The sequence below is a fragment of the Periplaneta americana genome, chromosome 12, assembly GCF_040183065.1.
Source record: "Periplaneta americana isolate PAMFEO1 chromosome 12, P.americana_PAMFEO1_priV1, whole genome shotgun sequence".
Taxonomy (NCBI): domain Eukaryota; kingdom Metazoa; phylum Arthropoda; class Insecta; order Blattodea; family Blattidae; genus Periplaneta; species Periplaneta americana.
The window spans coordinates 42233741-42257432 of NC_091128.1; the positions used below are offsets into that span (position 1 = coordinate 42233741).

At 35.9% G+C, this 23692-nt stretch overlaps 1 protein-coding gene and 1 pseudogene across 2 annotated transcripts in view; one reads left to right on the forward strand and one right to left on the reverse strand.

Moving 5' to 3' along the window:
* Positions 1–1207: 1207 nt before the first annotated feature.
* Positions 1208–12517, forward strand: LOC138709953 (SRSF protein kinase 1 pseudogene; annotated as a pseudogene).
* A 4266-nt stretch (positions 12518–16783) lies between these two features.
* Mat89Ba (nucleolar protein 6 Mat89Ba) overlaps positions 16784–23692 on the reverse strand; it is a 90308-nt gene continuing 83399 nt past the window's right edge. For both annotated transcript variants that reach the window (XM_069841155.1, XM_069841156.1), the window contains 4 exons: positions 21422–21619; positions 19072–19173; positions 17891–18030; positions 16784–16888 (listed from right to left, as the gene is read on the reverse strand). In XM_069841155.1, coding sequence (XP_069697256.1) covers positions 17899–18030; positions 19072–19173; positions 21422–21619 — 432 coding nt within the window. In that variant the 3' untranslated portion in view covers positions 16784–16888; positions 17891–17898. The remainder of the gene's footprint in view (positions 16889–17890; positions 18031–19071; positions 19174–21421; positions 21620–23692) is intronic.

Sequence of the window (23692 nt, forward strand, 5' to 3'; positions counted from 1 at the left end):
ATGTTTATAATGTTGAGATCAACATTAAATGATGAAAAGCTTAAATGCTTACAGCAAGAAAGACCATTTATAGACTCTCATTGCACATTTGTACGCAATTCTACTTTATTTAATGTTGAGATCACTGGTATTTTGGAGCAAAATCGGGTAATTTCAGGATTATATGTGGATAATTTCATTAACAAGTATTGGTGACACTGCTAAACAAGCACCACAACAACAACAACAACTTCGTTGTGACCGGCCGGCATTCTGAAACAGTAACGTTTCTGTCGAAAATGATATTTATTTAGATTGAAATTAGGAATCGCTGAAAATGAATTCGAAAACAAATGTAATAAATAGACGGGCTCTTGCTATGAAGGCCAAAAAGAAACGCCATAAGCCTGGTAAGAGGAAAGGGAAAACGAAGAGCATGGCTGAACTGCCAACAGAGACGCTCGATCATGCTCAAACAAGGTAGATCCATGTCATTCCTCTTCGAATGAAACTATTGAAGATGACGAGGACGAGTATTTTAGTTCGGATGAAGAACAGGAAGATCCTGCGGATTATTGCAAGGGTGGATATAATCCAGTAAAAATTGGGGACTTCTTCCAAAGCAGATACCATGTTACTAGGAAGTTAGGTTGGGTTCACTTTTCCACAGTGTGGTTATGCTGGGATCAAGAGGAGTAGAAATATATTTCTACTCCTCTTGGCTGGGATCTTGTAGACAAGCAGTTCGTTGCTTTGAAAGTAATTAAAAGCGCATCTCATTTTACGAAAACCGCACTAGAGGAAATAAAGCTTCTAAAAACTGTTTGTGACAGTGATGTAAATTATCCAAAGAGAAGTAAAACCGTGCAACTTTTAAACACAGTCAAAATGGCACTTACGTGTGTATGGTGTTCGAAGTGCTTGGCGACAACTTACTGAAATTAATAATCAGAAGCAATTACCGTAGCATACCTCGCGCAAATGTAAAATCAATAATCAGGCAAGTCCTAGAAGTGTTAAGTCATCTTCATACTAAGTGCGAAAATGTTTTGTTATGTGTTGATGAGGCATGTATAAGAAGGTTAGCTTCAGAAGCCACAGAACTGCATACAATGGGTCTAAAGCTGCCTGTTTCGTTGATAAGTACTGCGCCAAAAGAATTTCAAGAACCGAACTCAAATGCTAAGTAAGTTATCAAAGTTCCGTGAGAGAAAGTGAGTCAACTTCAATGCAACCAGAGCCAGAGAAGTATGACAACGATGAAGAAGGGAAGGATGATGACAGAAGTGACAATAATTCAGGTGAATGCAAGGTTATAAATACAGTTTATCAAAATGGCTGCAATAAGACAGAACTCTGTAATAAATCGATGGGGAGCAGTGAAATAGAAGAAAGTAAAGCCATGAATACGCAACAGTCATACGACGAAAAGAACTGTGAGGGAGGTAGAAGTGACCTACAGTCAGATGAAGTGAAGATAATTGAGGAATCCCTAGAAAAGAATAAAAAAATCGCCTGTATTCCCACGTCCTCCAGTAGCATTTACAGCATTCAACCAAGAACCCAAGGTACGTCAAGAGAGTGATGTGGAGGTGAAAATAGCAGACCTGAGTAATGCTTCTGGGGTGAATAGATATTTTACTGAAGACTTACAGACAAGACAGTACCGTTTTCTTGGGAGCTAGTTATGGAAGTCTGCTGATATTTGGAGTACTGCCTGTATGGCCTTCGAACTAGCTACAGGTGACTACTTGTTCGAACCACATTCTGGTGAAGATTACACTTGTGATGAAGATCACTTGGTTCATATCATAAAGTTGGGTAAAATACTTAGAAAGATAGACATGTCCGGGACGCATTCTCGTCAGTTCTTCACGAAGAAATGTGAATTGCGACATATAACAGGATTAAAACCTTGGGGACTGTTTGATGTTTTAACGGAAAAGTACGAATGGGATCATACAGAGTTTACCGCATTTCTGCGCCCAATGTTGGACTTTCATCCTAACCGACGTGTCACAGCAGCAGAGTGCTTAATCATTCTTGGCTGAACTAGCAAGAACTCAGTGTTGTGTTGTGTTGTCACCAAAATAATTAGTAATTAACCAACATAGCACTTAAATTTTTGCATAGATTATCGATATTCATTGTTGAAAAAAGTAACCAAATAGGATGCCCCATAATATGACTGATTTTATCTAAACATCTTCACTGCTTTCAGGAGGTATTATGTTAAAACTGTATAGCAAAATTAAGATAGTTCTTCCATATTTATTTCATATTGAGGTTATGTTTTATTATTTATGTTGAGAAAATTTTCGGAAACAGTCTCAAATTTGACTGCATTGTATTTTAAGTTATTGCACAAGTGATAGGATATAATATGCCAGATGGTGTGGAAGTCAGTGCAACAGAGTTGAATATTATTTCAAGTAAAGACTGTTAGGAGAAGATTTCATTTAATAGCATATTCATCACAAATATAGGGTAAGTTATGCTGCTTCTTTTAATTTCTTAGTCCTTATTAAAATCTATGTCGAAAAGTGTAAAATTTAGCAAAATATCTTATTCAAAAATATTTATGTATATCATAATGAATTGTTACACGTGGCTGAACATTTATTCTTCTTCTTTCCGAATTAGCAGTATGTGAAGTACCAGTATGTTTAAGAGAATATATTCAGTCGGGGGGCAGATGCAGGATTTTTTTTCGGGGAGGGATTTGAGGAGATAGTAAAAATGGAGTAATGAGGAATAAGTTTATATACTCACAATTTGTTTCCGAGTCACAAACATTTACAAGTTGGCCTGAGTAGCATAGTCGGTATAGCCTTCTGTGCTCGAAGTTGCGGATTCTACGCCAACCCAGGTCGATGGCATTTAAATGTGTTTAAATGCGACAGGCCTCATATCTGTCGATTTACTGGCATGTAAAAGAAGTACTGAGGGAAAAATTTCCGGCACACCGGCGACGCTGATATAACCTCGGCAATTGCGAGCGTTGTTAAATAAACCATAATTTTTTAATTTTAACATTTACAATGACTGCAATACAAAAACAATGACAGAATGACATTTACAGAAGAAGGCGACGAGGCTTCTTAGACATTTCATCCAGTACTTCATGAGCTTTTACTTCTACATTTTTATGTATATACATCAAGGCCAGTTCATTTAATCTGTCTGCTCCCATCATGCTCCTCAAGTAAGTCTTCACACACTGCAATGTTGAGAACGACCATTCTGGTGTTGCTGTAGTTACAGGCAACGTGCAGAAAAGTTTCAGAGCCTTGTGAGTGCAGGGAAAAATAATTTAATTGCACCTGTTCAAAGATGATATAAAGTCAGTAGGTATTAAGTGAAGATTTTTCTGATCAAGGAAATTTCTTCTCCTCATCTTCAATTCATTCTGGTGATGCATCAACATCATTGGGCCACTGATTTACTATAGCTTGAACAGCAGTTTCTAAATCTTCATCTGATGCTCGCACTATGTTTTTAGGCAGCGAAGTTTGTATGGACTTTAGGATTCCCTTATGATTTAAAAACCTGTCCTTGAGCTGACTAATGAAATAGTCTATGAAGAGAAGGAAAATTAAAAGCCTAAAATACTCTTCATGACTCTCTGTCTTGAAGTAAGAATGCTGTGTTTGTCTTCCTGCAGTTCTTGGAATTTAACATTTTAGCAAAGAGAATTTACGTGGAAAACTTTCTAATTCCTATGTACATTCACGAATTAAAATTAATATTATTTTTGTTTCTTGTTTCGTATTTTTCTCAATTTCGGGAGGGGATATAGCCCCTTAATCCCCCCCTTTGCATCCGCCCTTGTATTCAGTATATATATATATATATATATATATATATATATATATATATATATATATATAAAGTATTTCTTTACAATTGCGTTACCAAACAAAGGTAGAATATATTTACATGCTTGGCTTTTAGTTGAGTCTTATGTACCGTAAACAAAGGGCAAATTGAGCAGCTACTCCAATTTCGCACTGGAATTAAGAGCTGAAAGTTGCTGTGAAAGTGGTGGCTGGTGCAGACATGGGATCGCATGCCTTGCATGCTTTTTGGTAGGATCCGTACATAGAAAGCGAGATTTGGTAAGGTCTAGTGTGAGTGACAGGTTAGGTGTTAGTTCGGCTTTTGGTATGCTTTGCATATATGAATTTTGAATTTGGTTGGTGTGTGGGTATGGATAGATATCTGCTTTCCTTTGGTAAATCAATTGTAAAGAATTACCAAATATACATTTTTACCCTACAAAGAATAAATAAGTTAAACCGAGTTTGCATATATTATGTAATATATGCATATTCATTATAGGCATGTCTTAGCTTGCAGTCTGGATATAGGCTATAATAGCTCAGAACAACTTGTATAAAAACCAATGATGGTGTTACTTCAGATGGTTCCGTTTGCTTTTTGTGAGAGTGCTAGGGTGGAAGGTATAGAATATGTTTGTATTTAGATGGTTAAAAAAATATATTTCACATTTAAATATCGTATTATATGACATAGTGTCAGATGGGTATTTACGAAACTTTCCAATAAATGCGTTACATATATAGGAAATAGAAAAAGAAATTCCATATTCAATTAATTTAAAATTTATTATTATTTTAAATATTTATAGAAGTATTGCTCAATAGTATAAAATTAAAGACCTGAATTGAAAAAGACATCCTAAATCCATTGAAATAAATTGTTGAGGAGAGCAAGAAAACTATGTAGTCTTGCCATATAAGAGTACGGTACTGAAATAAATAGGTTGTATATTTAAAAAACACAGGCTTAGAGTGGAACTTGGGATATTCCTTTTTTACAGGATGAGAGCCTATGCAAATTAACACATGTAAGAGAAAAAGTTAAATTCAGTAAATTTCGGACTTCGGATGTTTGTCAATTCAGGTCTTCAATTTACGAACACAGGGAATTTAAAATGTTATTATCAATAATACAACTCAACTAGGCCAGAGTATCTGAAATACTTATAGTTGTTGATTGAAACTTTTCTCGCAGTGGCAGTTCAAGAAAAAAATGTTTTGAGCAGTCCCACCCTGAACTTCCACTTCTTGCACCTGCAACTAGTACTTATTCTGTAAACAAAGCAGTGTGGATATCATCATATTATCAGCAAGGTAAGTAATTCATATAGACCAGCGTTTCTCAAACTTTTCTGAAGTGGGGACCACTTTTTTATGTCAGAACAGTTGCGTGGACCACCTTACTCTTGCTCCCTTTGAAAAAAAATTTATCATTTTTGTAGCATATTTTAATACCCGTATACTTGTATTTTAAAATATAATTAATTAATTAAAAGTAATTTAATTCAATTACTTTTATATTAGTATTAACTAATTAAGTTAATGTTAATAGAAGAAAATTCATTTTCGTTCCTTTTAATAATTCAAGGTATTAGAGTTTGGATAATCTTTAACTCATTAACTAAAAAAAATAAGTAAGTGTTGGTACCGTACTCACAATAATGAGATGGATGAGCCTGCCGATTCTTGCACAGTTGTATGTATGCTGGCAAGCTTAAGTCGGAGATCGTCACATACATGAGTCGATTTCGGTAGCCTACTTTGTTTTTATTAGAGTTAGTGATGAAAACTCTTTCTCACACAGATACGTAGAAGCAAACTGAATTATAATCTCTAAAGCACCATTGTACAGTTCACTATATTCTCTTTTCACTTGTGATGCAATCCAGAAATTAACCATACCTTCCGCTTCAAATTTCATTTTAAGTCCGGTGTCATTCGAGAGTTCAATTAACTGTTCTCTTTGACCCAAGGAAAGTTTGTTATTTTCAATATTGCAATGAAAGGGATCACGAACCCATGAAAATTTTATTTATTTTATTTAGGCTATTTATTATTATTTAACCTGGTAGAGATAAGGCCATTAGGCCTTCTCTTCCCCTCTACATGGGGATTCGTCATATTTACTTGGAAAATAAGATTCAAATTGTGACCTCAGAGTTGTATTATTGATGTACGACGTACAGTACGTGACCATTTCAATGTGCAGACTGGGTGTCGGCAAAATTATTAAGAAAGTCATCAATACATGAAAAGGTTCGGTACTTTGGTCCTCTGTTATGAATTCGGGTGGTCCATGGATGGATTATAGGCGCCAGATTTGCAGGGAAAAGATGGCGAGAAACACCATGTTCATAGTCCTTTAAATTCCTCTTTGGTTGTTGAGAGTAGTGAGAAGTCAGTAGACAGGTTGGGTAATAAATTCCATTAAATGTCAATACTGAGAGAAAACTGAAAGACGACTGCCATATATCATTTCCAAACTGAGATTTTCAGGTATAGTAAATACACAATTCGTTTGAATTTTATTTTTTCTTCCGTCGTTTTTGAAGGACCACAAGGGCAGACTTCGAGGACCACAGGTGGTTCGCAGACCATAGTTTGAGAAATGCTGATAGACATTTATATTTTCGTTTATTAATTTCAAAGACAATCTCTGTTGTTTTTTAAATTTATTTCAGATTGTTGGGTGATCCCATGCCCATCACTGTAATCTTCTTTCATTTTTAACAATACTTGCATTCAGAAAGTGGTATTTATATATTTTTATCTAGTGAAAACAGATTACTGAGAACTGAATCAGTTTTGAGCGAACTACATTATATTGTGTGTTGCATTTGATTATTCATTCTAATTCAGTAGCATTTTTGAATGTATGTTTCTTTTATAAAGGGCTTGGTTTAGTTGCACTAACTGTGAAGCAATTAACAGTTTTATTGCTGATTGCTGTACAGGAGTGCCAGAAAAAAGTCATTAGTTATGTAAATCCCTGTTCAGGACAATTAAGAGCCTGTTCAGTCGCTTAGCATAACTACATTTTATTGTGTATATGTATGTATACTAAATTGAATTTCATGTACAACTTGTGATACAATTTGTATACAATATAGTGTAATGAAATGAAAATGTTTTCTTATTTCAGAACTTCTTACTGGTTCTATATTCAGAAATATTTGCTCAGTGAAATCATTTGTGTCAAGATCGTTAAGCTCTGTCGGCTAAGGTGCTTGCATACTGATCCGGAATTATGCTCGGGCATGGGTTCGATTCTCGCTTGGGCTGATTACCTGGTTGGGTTTTTTCCGAGGTTTCCCCCAATCATAAGGCAAATGTCCACATAATCTATGGCGAACCTCGGCCTCATCTCGCAAATATCATCTTTCACCAATTCCATCGACGCTAAATAACCTCGTAGTTGATACAGCATCGTCCAATAACCAAGGAAAAGAAAAGATTAACAACTGAGTTTTGCAGTTAAATTATTATTAGTTTTAGATAGCCACGTAATATTGTAATTCAGTTGTTGAACATTGAAGTAGATGTATTAGTTTTATTCTGCTTAAATCTTGATTTATATATCTATTTTAATCAAGGTATTTAACAAAATGTCATTGTAATAAGGATAGTCATAGGAGGAGAGAGAACCGTTTCCTTGGGGGGGGGGGTAAAGCAAAACCATAGAATCCCGATATATCTCCTCCCCGTTATACCTTGACCTTGGTACAGCATATCGGGATATGATCATTTAATAAAGGTATTGTAAAATAAAGTAAAACTGTAACAAAATATACAGACAATTTTACTTTTTTTCCCCTCTTGTACAGAGAAGGGACTCGAAGGCTTGCACTGCAGCCTGAGGCTTATTGTGCTTAGCACTCTTATTCTGTGAATGATGGGGTAGACTCTTGCTCTTGTACAAGTACAGCACGCCGCACCGTGAACTTAACCCGGGCTATTGGATGGCTGATGATATGTGAATTAATGATCGTGAAATGAGTCCGAGGTCCAAACTGAAAATTACCCAGCAATTCTGCTTCAATTGGTTAAGGAAAAACCTCTGAAAATCCCCAACCAGGATTTGAACCTGAACCCGCTCATTTCATGGCCACACGTACTAACCATCACTAAACAGCGGGTGGACCAATTTTACATTTACTCTATCTGTTTACTTAAAAAAGCAAGACGTCATATCAAATGTTGTTGTTTTCTAATGCCAGGCGTTTGACAATAAAGTCATTTGACCTCTTGCACTCCAATATTTTTCAAAGATATTATCATGGCCAGCCACTGAAGCACAGATTTTGAGGTGTTCCGAATCCATTTCTTGGTTTGAGTTGCACAATGGGCAGTTAGGGGACTGATATATTCCAATTCTATGCAGGTGTTTGGCCAAACAGTCATGGCCTGTTGCCAATCTAAATGCAGCTACAGACGATTTTCGTGGTAAATCGGGAATTAACTGTGGATTTTGATGCAGAGAGTTCCATTTTTTCCCTTGAGATTGTGTTATCAAATATTATGTGTTGAAGTCTAAGTATGTAGATTTAATAAATCTTTTCACAGAATAATACATAGATTTAGTAACAGGTCTCGTCTTTAAGTTTACACATTATACCGGGATCACTTTTCTTTTTTCTGCGTTGTTGTGCAGTATATTATTCATATTTCTCCAAGTGACTGCTTGAACACCTTCAGAGTTCTAACACATCAGAAAAAAAATTACAGTTATTCCATTCCTTAAATAAGGTATAATAATTCTTAAACATTCAGAAATTTAAAATAAATATTATAATCCAGACACATGATCTGATGACATTAATTCGTCAATTTAAGCATAGAAACTTAAGCATAAACAAAACCAAGAAAAATCTTTTGAATTCAGTATTGTATAATGTTAATAGAAAAAAATGAGTTTGGCTAAGTTTGGGGGGGGGGCAGTGCCCTCTCCCTATGAGGATAGTACAGTATATATTGCAGAAGACAGTAATTTAAGGTTGCCAGGTGTCCCATATTGTATGGGATGTCCCATATTTGAGGCTGAAAAAACTTATCCTGCATGAAATCCATATTACATAGTATACCAAAAATCCTGTATTTACGGACACATCATAGATAGTCAAGTTTTATTATTATTTTCCCCGTCTTTCAATGTCTTCAGAAATATGATAATGAAGCAAATAATTTTTAGCTGCCTCTGTTTCAGCTAAAACCACTTTCCTGCCCAAGCAATAGCGCTCTTGACTATTGGTATGGTAATTGTTGAATTGTGCAGAGTACATTATGTATGTGTGAAGACGCGCAAAATGTTTCAAACCAAAATGAGTGTTCTGCTCCGCATGAAACAAAGAGGACGGGAAGAATGGAACTTTTATTTCATATTTGTATGGCCAACCTCTTCAAAAACTGTATCATTAATATCCCTTCTAAATTTCATTAATACAATAAATTAATGGTTGGTCAATGTCACATTTTCAATGGTCTAAGACTAAGGTACGTACTTTTTCCTTATACAGTCCTGGAACTTGGTAGTATATGCTCTGAGATGGCGCTCAAAGATATATATATATATATATATATATATCTTTTCTTTACATTCTGAACCTGGAAACTGTAGTATCAATATTTTAATACAAAGTAACTGACTAAATCAGTAGGCTCGCAAAATCACGTAATTGTGCTTGTGTAGAAGCATTCTAAATAGGGTTGCTTTCACGGATGATGGCTAGTATAAGTGATTACTAGAGCCTGGATTTATATGACTGATAGTTAAGAATGGTATCCAGTGTACTGGAATAGATGTGACTTCTATTACGAGGGTTTTTATACTTGGCAATTGTACAGACATGTTATATTGCACCATAATGTTCCAAGTAGCACTTTTTAGCAAATTAGACACTTTATGTTTTCCCCATATTTAAAAAAAACTTTTATGCCCACTCTTCATGAAATTTTCGCTTTTTAGAGGTAGATAATTTTGAAAGTGACATTGTACTCAGCCATGTATACCAGCTAATAAGCAACTAGGAAAGGTACAGTGATACTGCAAGCTCAGTGGTGTAGGGGGGTTGAGTCAAATGTGTTGTAAACAGATTCACTACTGTATGTATCACGATTAGGTTTTGACCGAAATGAAATACAGAATGACAATAATGGCATCTAAAAGGGTGTGGAAACATGGCTTGTATATTTATAATGTACAGTATATCGAATAAAAATATTAATATGTTGTTGTTGTTTTCTAATGCCAGGCGTTTGACAATAAAGTCATTTGACCTCTTGCACTCCAATATTTTTCAAAGGTATTATCATGGTCAGCCACTGAAGCACAGATTTTGAGGTGTTCCGAATCCATTTCTTGGTTTGAGTTGCACAATGGGCAGTCAGGGGACTGATATATTCCAATTCTATGCAGGTGTTTGGCCAAACAATCATGGCCTGTTGCCAATCTAAATGCAGCTACAGATGATTTTAGTGGTAAATCGAGAATTAACTGTGGATTATGATGCAGAGAGTTCCATTTTTTCCCTTGGGATTGTGTTATCAAATTTTGTTTGTTGAAGTCTAAGCATGTAGATTTAATAAATCTTTTCACAGAGTAATATGTAGATTTAGTAACAGGTCTGTAAGTAGCAGTGCTGCCCTTCTTTGCTAAAGCATCCGCATTCTCGTTTCCCAGGATTCCACAATGGGATGGTATCCATTGGAATACAATTCTTTTATTGAGTGATATTAATTGAGAGAGCATTTTAGTTATTTCTGCTGTTTGAGATGAAGGTGTGCGTCTCAAGACTATTGATAGAATAGCTGCTTTGGAGTCTGACAATATAACTGCATTCTTAAATTTATTGATGTGGCATAGAAGATTCCTGAGACTTTCACATATTGCAATGATTTCTCATCAAAACTTGTTGTTCCATATCCAAGAGATCTATAAAGTGAGAAGAAACAGCACGTATCACCTGCACCGGCACCTTGTTCTCTGGAGATCAAGGATCTGTCTGTGTATAAATGAAGCCAGTTTTGTGGAGGGTACCTAATATTAATTATCTCTAAAGACAATTGTTTCATTATTTCAGTGTTTACTTCTGACTTCAATATTTCTTCTGTTAAATTTAGATAATACTCTATATTTATAGAGTTAAAGGGTTTGGTTTAATTTGTAAGTTTTCTTTTAAATTCGGGATATTGATTTTCTGTTTTAATTCTTGAACCATGGATATGAATCTTTTTTGATTTTTAAGTTACAGAGAGGACTGTATGAATGCCAATTGTTTCCTGGTAATCTGATAAGTTTTTCATATTGAATCAGTGCTTTTTCTTCTATTGTCATTTTGATGCTGATAATATTAGCCTAGATCATATATGCAACAGATAACTCCTCGCTATGTTAAAATCGGCAGCACTTTGAAGAGAACAACCGCCAGGATCGCCACCCGTCCACCGTAAACGAACACGAGATGGCAGCACAGTTGCTAATGCAATTCAAATGGAAATTATGATGTGACTCCTTATGTAACAACTAGATGGCAGCGTAGTAAACCTGTCAAAAGTTGTTAACCTCAAAGCCTATAAGCCCGACATATCTGTTACATATATGATCTAAGATATTAGTGAGGAATCTCATAGAAAAAGTCACCACAAGTCTGACGAATAATTTTGATTATCTTTGTGGACGATTTTCTGAGTTTTATGCAAAATTGACGCATATTCTTTGTCATGATTGCTATTGCAAAGTACCATGAACACGTGTAGTACTAATGATGTTGCACACAAGTTGACACCACTTGATATATAGACTCACAAAGCATGCAGCTGGTGACATGTAGCATAGGAACTCTGTCTCTCTCAAGATTGCTAAGCTTTCAGTAGTCCAGAAAATTTCTGATAGCACCTTGTATATGAATAAAGTTATGCAAGTTTGTGAACAAAGTGCATTTCTCATGTTTCAGGTTGAATAATGCACCCACTCGAGAAAATTTCATGTAGTGCCCTTTCCAAGAATACATGGGGATTTTCGGAACTCCAGTACCAGCTGTTCTGAGTTTACTGCTGAAACTACCTGCAATAATTTACTCTTGCTTGACTATCAGGAGGTGTAATGACTTCATTCCTTATCATTGAATATACTTGAAGACGACAATCGTCACTGTGATCTATGTGTATAGTGTGCAATGGTGTAATAAAATGCATGTGGACCCATGTACAGGAACCAATCTGAGCATAGCGTTCATAGAGAAAATTTTGAATCACCTTAGCAGATCTTGATGTCAAGGACCTGCACACATTGCAGTACAGGGCTTAATTTTACATAAATGGTTGGGTATTAACACACACCAGCCAGATAGAACTTGAGTCGGATATAAGTAAATGAAGTTTGAAAAATTAGATAAAGTAGATTAGATTAGATTGTTACAGATGGACTTATGGTTAATCTAGTGATAACCTGAGAACTAAAGAAAATAGTAACGAGTTGTGATATTTTTTACTGTTTAGCTATATCTTAAATGTTTCAGTTATTGCTACATTGATTATGTGTTGATCTGTTAACCAACTTCTTTTACAATTATCTTTTTCTTTACTCTTCCCATTATTGTCCATTTATTTGAGCATGACAGATATATTGAATGCATCTGTGTAACATCTCGGAACTGTATAATAATTGACATTCTTTTATTCGAATAAAAATTGAGAAACAATTTGTGTACTTTCATTTCCCCCCCGCCCCCATGTAAAATTTTCACCACAACTTGTAACTGAATGTGGTGCACCGTTAGCAGAACAGTTAGTTTGTCTGCTTTCCACACTGGTAACTTGGGTTCGAATCCTGGTGTCCCAAATGGAATTTATAGTGGACAGAGACTGTGCTTGGTGGTATGTTTTTGTGGGATACTTCCATTTCAACCTCTGATTGAGGTTCTGGCTGATGTGTACTCCTATTATCAGGCAGTATATCTTGCTTGATATGTGTCATAGGAAGAACAATTGTTTGTATACATCTGAAGTCTGATTAGTGGAATATGTAACTAGTCAGCTATGTGTGCACTGGAGGGGAGGGAAGGAACTCATGAGTGATGCCTTATTGGTGTCACTTATGAGGTTCAGACCTGTCTTCAAATAGTTGAGTAACCAACTACTTCCATTTTCCCTACTGGCATTTCATCATTGCTTTATTAATCATCACAATATGGTGCTGTGTAGTTCACCTACCACCGTGCACTAAGGGAAAGCCCCCCCTTCCAACTGCATATCCCCTTCCCCATTTCCTGAAACTTCTTATTCAGTATTTAATCTCAGTACTAGAGATGGAGAAAATAATTTAAATACCGATATATTGATATTGCAAACCTAATTTCGATAATATATATTGCAAAAAATATATCGGTATATCAAAACGATTATCAATATATCGCTATTAAGCAAATTAATAGATACTAATACAATTACATTTGCAGGTGTACATTTATTACACTACACTTACTTAAATTTTAATAGTTTATTCCTTATTAGCATTGAAGTTATCATCATAACAGTCGAAAGATTAAATGTAAAATTGCAACAATAAACAATATATTTTCAATATTGTATTGTAGTTCCTAACTTAAATCAAAATGATGGTGGAGGTAAGATGAACTTAAATGATACAAGGGAAAGTGTTAAGTGAACTCTATATGGGTCAGTATTTGACATTGAAACATACATTCATACATAGTGTTCTGCCTGAGGGCAGGTCTTTCACTGCAAACCCAGCATTCTCCAGTCTTTCCTATTTTTTGCCTTTCCCTCTGTTTTATATATATATTCATTCACAGTATTCTGACCAAGGGCAAATCTTTCACTGCAAACCCAGCATTCTCCAGTCTTTCCTACTTTCTGCCTTCCTCTTTGTCTCCACATATGATCTACTGGGTGTTCATTTCAAAGTGTCTCATGACGTCATTGTTGATGAGTCAGCGATTTGAAGAGAGTTTCGGCCTTTATGTCAGAGAAGTTGCCTATTAATCAAGGCGTTCAATCTGAACTTGAGAACGTGTACGGTATAACTTGAACATCGTGGCAACAGATGTCGGTCTGTACGGTCTGTGTACTACCATAACCTCTTTCGAACTATGTTTTGCGCGGCCAAGTCGTACGTAGGATATTTGTTATCTCGGTTGCGTACCACAACAATCCACAACACGAATCAAATGCTCCATATCCATGTTGACTGTCGAAATTAATGTCCACAAATACGTAAGTAATTGTCTTAACCCTCTCCCCATATCTCGACAGTAAAGAAAAAACTGACCTCAGTACTGTGGAGGACTAGTAACTGTGTCCGTGTGAGAGGGGTCTGCCGTAACCACGGGGAAGAGGGTAGGTACTAAAGGTTCGGGATGGGGGTGGCCTTTCTATGACATTGACAGACAACTACCAGTTCTGAATATATATTGCGAGAGTGCAGTCAACTTGAGTTTACAATATTCTTTACATTGTTGAATTCAGAACTTCCTTATACAGTAATTACAGTAAATCTGTGTAATTCAGTGTAGTGCGTATATCTAGTATAGGATTAGTATAGTGTAGTGTAGTGATAAAATAGTATAGGATGTGTATAGCTATAGTATAGGAATAATAGTGCGAGATTATAGAGCAGTGATATTAGCAAGAACGATAGTCTTAAACACTTTCGTTTAGTATGGCTAATAGAAAGGCAAACACAACTATTCATAGTGAAGCAAGAGAAATAATAGCTAACATCATAGAGAAGTGCGATGAGGAAAGAGTGCAAAAACATTTGAGGATTCCCTTAAATAAATCAACTGAAAGAGCGGCCGAATACACTGGAGTAGGGTATAGTACAATAAAGAAGATTAAGAAGGAACATAAGATAAGAAAAGAAAACAGTCCGGACAGACTTCTGAAATCACCAGGAAAGAAGAGACGAATAATATCTCGTAATATACTGCATGTAGACGACTTCGACAAGTGTGTTATAAGAAATACAATGCAAGACTTTTTCAAGAAAAGAGAGTGCCAACAATACCTAAACTTTCGACGGTAATTAAAGAAAAAATCAATTTTCCTTGGGGCAGAAAATCACTAAACAGAGTCGTGAAAAGCATGGGGTTTCGATGGAGGAAATGCCAGTCAAAAGAAAAATCTTGGTAGAAAGACCGGATATTATAGATTGGAGGGCAAACTATCTGCGTAAAATGAAGAAGTATCGAGAAGAAGGACGTGAAATTGTGTACGTAGACGAGACGTGGGTCGATAGCAATCTAACTCACCGAAGATGTTGGCAAAGTGATGACGTAATGGGAGTTCAGGACAATATGAATTCGGGGAACAGACTGATAATACTACATGCCGGGGGCGCAAGTGGTTTTCTTGCCGGTGCAGAACTAATATACAAAGCTGGCTCTACAACAGGAGACTACCATGGGCAAATGAATAGCGGCAATTTTCAAAAGTGGGTAGTTAATCAACTTATGCCAAATCTTCAGCCAAATTCTGTTGTCGTTTTAGACAATGCACCATACCATTGTATTCAGGTTGATAAAGCGCCATCACCCTATGCCCTCAAAGGGGACATGATAGAGTGGCTGAGAAAGAAAGGAGTCGAGTGCAATGAGACAATGCGTAAGAACGACCTTTATAAACTGATTCTTCCACTGAAACCAAAGGAGAAGACGTATAGAATAGATAACATGTTGTCAGGTAGTGGACATGTTGTGATACGTCTTCCTCCATATATGTGTGATCTAAATGCCATCGAACTCGCATGGTCGAAAATCAAGAGAATTGTAAGGGACACGAATGTTACAGGAGATTTGTCTTTAACAAAGCTGCGCGAAACTACGAAGAACGCAATACAGGAGGTAACACGACAAGATTGGGCAGGTTTCTGCCACCACGTCGCCAATTTAGAAGCAGAATACTGGGAAAAGGACGGAGTAGTTCCAGATGTAATTGACCAAATATCAATCAACTTGAACACTGATAGTGATAGTGAAGCAGCGATAGTGAAAATGGCAGTTCATCTTCTGAAGAATCCGAGTGAAACGCGACTCCGTCTGCAACCCACTGCAAGCCTAGGCGAAGACAAGGTAAGAGGAAATGTTTCTTGCACGTATAATAGTACGTTTACCAATAAGCTCAACTCCCACCTCCCTCTTCGCTTCCCTCAGAAAACCTTTTCCTCACCAACAAGACCGCGGACACAGTTACCAGTCCTGTACAGTACATGTTTCGAAACAGTTCACATCCCTGCCACTACCGGCATTACCGTATGTATCGGTAAGTACTCTTCAGAATGAACGCCGTACTTGCTAGGCAACTTCTCTCGCACATAGGTAATACACCTCTGTGGAAGTGTAGGAAGACTGAATTCTCTAGGCTCATTGGCTAGCCACATGACGGCATACAGTGAGCCATGACACACTTTGAACTGAACACCCAGTATATACTGTATCTTAATGTCGTCTATCATCTGATATCGTCTTCTGCCCCAAACTCTTCTCCCATTCACCATTCCTTCTAGTGCATCCTTCAGTAGGCAGTTTCTTCTCAGTGACCCATCCAATTTCTTTTCCGCTTTCTGATCAGTTTCAGCATCATTCTGTCTTCACCCACTCGTTCACCCGATCATTGGCAAAGAGTATATTTCTTTGATGCTGCTGCCACCTACAGACAAACTGCTCGAAAAAGGCGTCAAATCAGATAATTTCAAAATATTAGGCGTACAAGTTACGAAAAGGAGGATATTTCTTGATTTTTAAAAAACCTGCCCACACCCTGGACAAAATCGTAAAAAGGAGGACATGTCTGGACAAAAGACGACATCTGGTCACCCTAACCATTCTGCCAAGGGCGAGGACACTGTATAAGTTACTGAAAAAAATAAATTGACATACAGTTTGAGTAGGTACGTAAAGTAAGTTTCCATTTATTTTGTTATGACAATAAGAATATTTAACAGTACACATAGTTCCAAATGTTTTTATTAATAAATATATTAGACTTATGTACATATTATAAGTATCCAGTATTTAAAACTACAACAAATGATCTTCCTCGAAATTTCCGTCCTGTGAACAAAGAAAACTACTTATTAGTTCATTATAATTTTTTTACCAATGTTCTACTGCCCTTTCATAGTTATAAGATCTATCAGTATCAGCCTGGGTAGCATAGTCAGTATAGTGCTGGCCTTCTATGCTCGAGGTTGTGGGTTCAATCCCGGCTAAGGTCGATAGCATTTAAGTGTGTTTAAATGCGACAGGCTCATGTCAGATTTACTGGCATGTAAAAGAACTCCTGCGGGACAAAATTCCGGCACACCAGCGATGCTGATATAACCTCTGCAGTTGCGAGCGTCGTTAAATAAACCATAATTTAAATTTTTAAGATATATCAGTAAGAGTTTCCTGGCGTGGTAAGACACTTCAGATAAAGGAGTTAAGAATCTAACTATTAAAATTTGGACAACAGAGCAAACTTGGAAATGAAAATGTATAGCAAGAAGACGAAATAAAGCAGTCAACTTAAGTACATTAAGTGGATACTGCTTTGTTTCTGGAGTTTTTTTTAAGTTGGTTATTTAACAGTGCTGTATCAACTACAAGGTTATTTAGCGTCGATAAGATTGGTGATAGCGAGATGGTATTTGGCAAGATGACGCCGAGGATTCACCATAGATTACCTGAATTCACCTTACAGTTGAGGAAAACCTCGGAAAAACCCAACCAGGTAATCAGCCCAAGCAGGGATCGAACCCATGCCCGAGCAGACCGGCAGGCAAGGGCCTTAACCGACTGAGCCACGCCCGATGGCTGTTTCTGAAGTTGTGCCTGTTGAAAATACATCAGTTACACCTCTCAGGTTGATGAAGATATAACAATTTCATCACAGAAAAAGATTGGAAAGCATAATATTTTCTTTGGGAACTTCGTGCTGTCATTCTCATGAGATCAGTGCCCTTATCTCAAATCCTAAATGGTCTCTAGTATAAATGAAGCTAGTATCGCTAAAATATATATTGGATAATGAAATAAAATTTGTCCTAATGTAAGCACAGCATATATTCTCACCTTTGGTGCTAGCTGGATTTCACATCTATCGACGCAATAATGCCTGTTCCCAAGATGTGGAAGTCCTCTACAATGGCGTCAACATTCAGTTTTATTTTAGAGTCCTCCTGGGAAGGCTTATGGCAATTTACATGTGAAACCTGAAATGAAGAAATGATGAAAACAAAAGAATCTAATGAGGACATTAACAAAATTTGTCTAATGGTATTGAGAGATTCTAATGGTATTGAGAGATTCATTATCCATTTTACAAAACCACTTGTATAATACTATGTAATTTTTTTTTTACTTCATTTCATTACCCTTCAATGTATTTTCATCTCATGTTTCTCCGAAATCAAATTGTACTTTATTTTTAAATTTATCATTGTTCCGTATTCTCTCCGCAATCATATTGTATTTTTAATTTAACCTCTGCTTTGTATTCTGGATCCTAGTGGTCAGCCGTAGATTTCGGCCAGATGTCCCAAATTGTGGAATTTGTGTCCCTGTACAAATGCTATGTAAGAATGACACAGTACTCTAAGAAGAAATTAAAACATTTTTGACCACAAAATACTAACATCTGTAGTGAAATACTGTAATCGACATAAGTTCAATGTTGTACATAATTTCAGTATCTTGAACTGAGCATCTGATTCTTACTGTAACACAAGTTTGAAATGGCTAATCTACAAACCCATATGCAATAAAATTCATCACTGACTTTTAGGGAGGGACAAGGAAGATTTAAGAATTGCATTTAATCAGGGGAGTTAGAATTTGTGTAAACTCCCGAAAGAAGGCAAGGCTAACCAAAGGCTTGGTCGGAGTGCAGAGAAAGTAAATCTCTTTGGTGAACCAATACAGTCTTATGTACCAAGAGTTCACAATTCATATTTATAGTCTTTTAAACCTCAGGATCTTTCCAGAAATCTCGAATTCTTTTGTTTTTAAAAGTAACTGCTTTATGCCAAAAAGAAAGTGGGTTATAGAAAATCCAAAGTTTTGACAGGCTGTGGAAAATGCCAAGTATGGGACTGCGCAAAACACAAGTGTGTGCCAAAACTAATATGTCAAAATTGTTTAAACAATATTTCTGCATCACGAAGTTTCAACATAATAATTTAAATTGATTTACGCTTCTACTTTCAATAAAAATGGTCATCTTACAATGGAATAATGTAAAGCTGTTCACTTACTTTAAAATCCCTTGGTAACAAGACTGATGGGTTCCACAACACTGTGATGACGTCACCACCATAGATGTCGTAGAAAAACAGAGCATAATCACCATAGTTTTCCTGCAAAGGACACATTCAAAATGTACTGCTGCAAATGAAATTACTATGATGCATGAAGTTTAGCGAAAAACCATAACAAACAATATTTTTAAAAGTTTTACTAATCCTTGTTGAGAACAAAATGTTGAATAAGTGTACCATTGTTGTTTAGTCAACTGTCCTGAAACAGGTTGAAACCTCATAACTTCATATGTGACACCAATAAGACATCACTCATGAAGCAAATAAGCCAGGAGATAATGGGTTCCCTTCCCCCTCCATTGCATACATCACTGACTAGTAAAATATTTCACTGATCAACTGAAAATGTACATAAACAAGTGTTCTTCCTCTGACAAACTATTGATTTTAATAATTCAGTAACGCACAAAAGCTTCTTGTGTGCACTTACACATAATGCAGCGAATTTTTTCTTCCTCATATACATATGTAGCTCAGAGTCAAACTCATAGCCTACTCTCCTCCAAAATGCTGATCATGATGTTAAGCTTATGGACAAAAAGATTCTATTACAATTAATTCTTCTAAGAAACAAATTTCATACAAGTTATAATTTGATAATCACTTACTACAAAAATTTAGTGTCCTCGCTCTACTGTTTCATTTATATTAGAAGCTTGGATGTCTGCTATTTTGAACAGGTTGACTGTGTAAGATTGTACTGTGTGGCCAAAGCACGAGCTGTATCGGAAGAAAGCAGCTCATTATTGTAGATTTGCTATCATCAGCTTGTAGTTAAATCACAGGCCTACTAACTTTTATGCATAATGTGTAAATCACTTGCAATTAGCTCCTGTCTTCTACTCTCTCACATTAATACAATAATCTTCGCGATTTAGAGACAATTGCATAACTTTCGTGTTTAAAATTATGTTTTCGTCCCATTGGTATTATTATTATTATTATTATTATTATTAAGATACCACCTACTAAATTCCGATCTCCTGCATTTATTTCATGTTACACGCACACTGCTTGCTTCTAGTTATCAACATCTTTTACCTATACGGTGAAATCACTTCCATCTGCTAGAATCACTGATATTAAAACAAGAAAGTAGGTTAATCTGATGTTACGTTGCCAGTATATGGTATGGTTTGTGAAATTGTGAACAAAATTAATAAATTCGGCACTTTATGTTCAGCTTTTATCTGTTACATATACTATAATGTGACTGTTATTTCCAATTTTAATTTCCAATTACTGATTTTCTGAAATGAAGTGTACATTCTCAAATTACATCCATTAGTCAGAAGACAGTGTTTTCTGAAATGAAGCATACATTCTCAAACTGCATCCACCAATAAGACAGCAGCAGTACTACAAAAACATCAAGACAATTACATAAAGGAAAGGCCATGTTTAGTTGCTTCACATGTTTTGTAGTGTGTGCTCATGACATTTTTCTATAACTCATGGTGGCCAAGATGACTGTAGAAGATACAGTGATTCACAGAAGCATAAAACATATGGACAAGTGAAATTGGAAAACAATTTTGCCATTCATTATTAATAGTGATAAAACAAGAGAAGTATGTTTCAGGAACAAATATGCAGAAAAGCAGCTGTTAGATGCAAAATATGCCCCAAAGCGCTAAGATGTTAAATGTAATTACCTGTATACGAGTAACTGTATAATATGGTTAAAATCTGATTTTTTTCGAAAAAGGGGGAAGTGAATATGGTGGGATTACGGAGGACCCACTTCACTGGCATTCTGAATCAAATTCTTTTTTCTGTTCGCTCATCCTTTCCCCTCTCACCACAGATCATATGCCAGGTCTCACCTCCTGATCTTTAATAGGATCAAAAGAGCGTAACAAAATGTTTTTCAATCCAGTCAGAAATCTTGTTTTACAATCCATTCAGAAATCTGTTTGTTCAGGAGATACGAGTATTTACATCCAAATACTGAGGTTTTTGCTGGAAAATAAACTTCTTTCTTTTGAGCAACGATCTATGCTGTGCCAATACTCACGATAGCCTTGCAGTTTAATAAACAGTCCTGGGTTGAATACAATACAATAATATTCTTTTTCTGGCAACCTATGGTTCCTTACTTTCTATTTCCATAACTCTAGCATTCCCTGTACAATCATTAAACCATTGTTGGCTTGTATTTTTTGTGCACAATAAAACCCTTACATAGAAATACACCAATTTTGTTTTATCCTGCACACAAATACTACAGTTGACTTGAAAAGGAAAGTGGACTGAATAATATACCTTGTGCCATGCTTCAACTTACCCTCAACTCTGCTAAAAAGCAGTATATCGGGTTGAATCCTGTGAGTGGAACTTTTTCTCCAGGCTCCTGCTTGTATGCTGGAAGCTGATACTTCGACTTCTCATATCTCACATCTACTGCTTCATACCGCCGAGGATTAACACGTGGAAGCAGATGAATTACTACATCGTAAATTTCCAATGGGGGGCGGAAAATTTGCTGCAAGCACACACAAAGCAATGAACAAAGAGATCTAGGACAGAATTGAAATATCAGAAATAAGACTAGGGCCGATTTGTATAAACCATTTAATCTTAGATCAGAGGTTAAATTGATCCTCGTTCTAGCTGAACTTGGAATTTTGTGTTGTATAAAGTCTAATCTGAGATCAATTGAGTAGCTTAATATCAAAGACGGACATCTGACCTCAGTCGAAATTTAGATAGCCGTGGTATTTTATACAATTTTTCATGTTCTTTCCAGTTTTAGTGAAACCATATGCAAACTCTAATGCTATATTTATAAAATAAATTGTGTTAAATATTACAAAGAACACTGTGAATTAAAACATTGCCTCTAGATCAAAACTATGGAGACGACAGATGTCTGTCTTTGATATTAAGCTACTCAATTTGTCTTAAACTAAAGCCAACTTTGACTGAAGAAATTTCTTCGATTAAGTTAGATGATACAAGTTCAGTTATTTCTTTTCTATTTGAAATATACGAGTGACAGACTGTGCAAAAAGAATAACCATTATTATTAATATTACGAAAATGTTACGACTGCCAAACTCTAAATGGACAGAAAAGAACCTCCCTTCTTCAATCCTTAAAACTCATAGTAGTTTCCTACAAAAGGTAACACAGATTAAATCCAAATTGAGCATTCCTAACAAAAGAGAAAATTTACTTATAAGAGAAAATCCAATGGAATTATTGCAACCTACCTTCAGTTTGGAATTAACAGAGGAAATAAGTAAATCAGACACACCAAAAGAAATACAAAAACTTCTAGCACTGGAAATGATCAATACTAGATACCCTACAGAAGAATGGCTACACATATATACTGTTGGATCAACCACAGAAAACCTTACTGGAGCTGGAGTTACATGTACACATTTTTCCTTTTATCATTCTGTTGGCAGAGACACAACAAATTATGATGGTGAAATAGAGGCTATACACATTGCTCTCCGACAATTATTAAATCTTCCCTTAAATAAATATAACAAGACAGTAATTCTTTCAGATTCTAAAGCTGCAATTCAGGAAATATGTTCAAATGCTACAAAGAAGTCAACAAAAATAAGAGAATGCTACAAAATGTTAACACAACTCCAAAAAGTTAATAAGATTGTCCGTCTCCAATGGATTCCAGCACACTGTGGAGTCATGGGGAATGAAACCGCAGACACACTTGCCAAGAAAGGCACAACAATAAAACAAAAATCTAAATTTGATTTCTCATATTCCTCAATAAAACGCTTGATCACTACAAAATTTTCTCATTCATACCTACAAGAAATAGAATCAAATGCTAAAGACAAAAAATGGATTACACTACTTTCCAACCCAGATATAATCCCCCAGAGACCAAGGAAAACAGCAGTTGCAGCCTTCAGACTATTGACAAATCATGACTGTCTAGCAAGTCATCTCTACAGAATAGGTATCTCAGCTTCACCCATATGTGTCCTGTGTAACGATCCAGCAGAAATGAATGAAGACCACTTGAAGACCTGTGAAGCATTAAGATCAGAAGAAACTACAGTTCAAAAGTATTGGAAAGCACGACTGCTAATGGCTTCATTGCCAGATGCAAGGCATTAGACAACAACAACAACATTATTAATATTAATACATATGGTATATATATGTTTTCAGTTTCTTGCCTTAATACACAAACATTCTTATATTTTATAAGGCTTTATCGTGTTCAGCAGTATCAAATAATATACCTATAATTATATTATGTTTATAACAACCATTAATTATTAATGGATATATAGGTTCATTCATAAATTTTCAATAACTGTATTACTAAAGGAAAATTGTCGTTTTATAAAGCTTTATTATGTTTAGCAGTATCAAACATCATAACATGATAACAATTTGCAGAACAGTCAATCTTCTTCTTATTGTCCGCCATTATTTACAATGCACAAAACAAACCAGTCTCTCCATCAGAGTGCACGGAAAGTCGCCAAAAAGTAGTTGGAAAGTTGCTAGATTTCTCATTATCAACAAAGAAAGATTCAATTTTGTCACTATGGGGTGCTAAATCTCT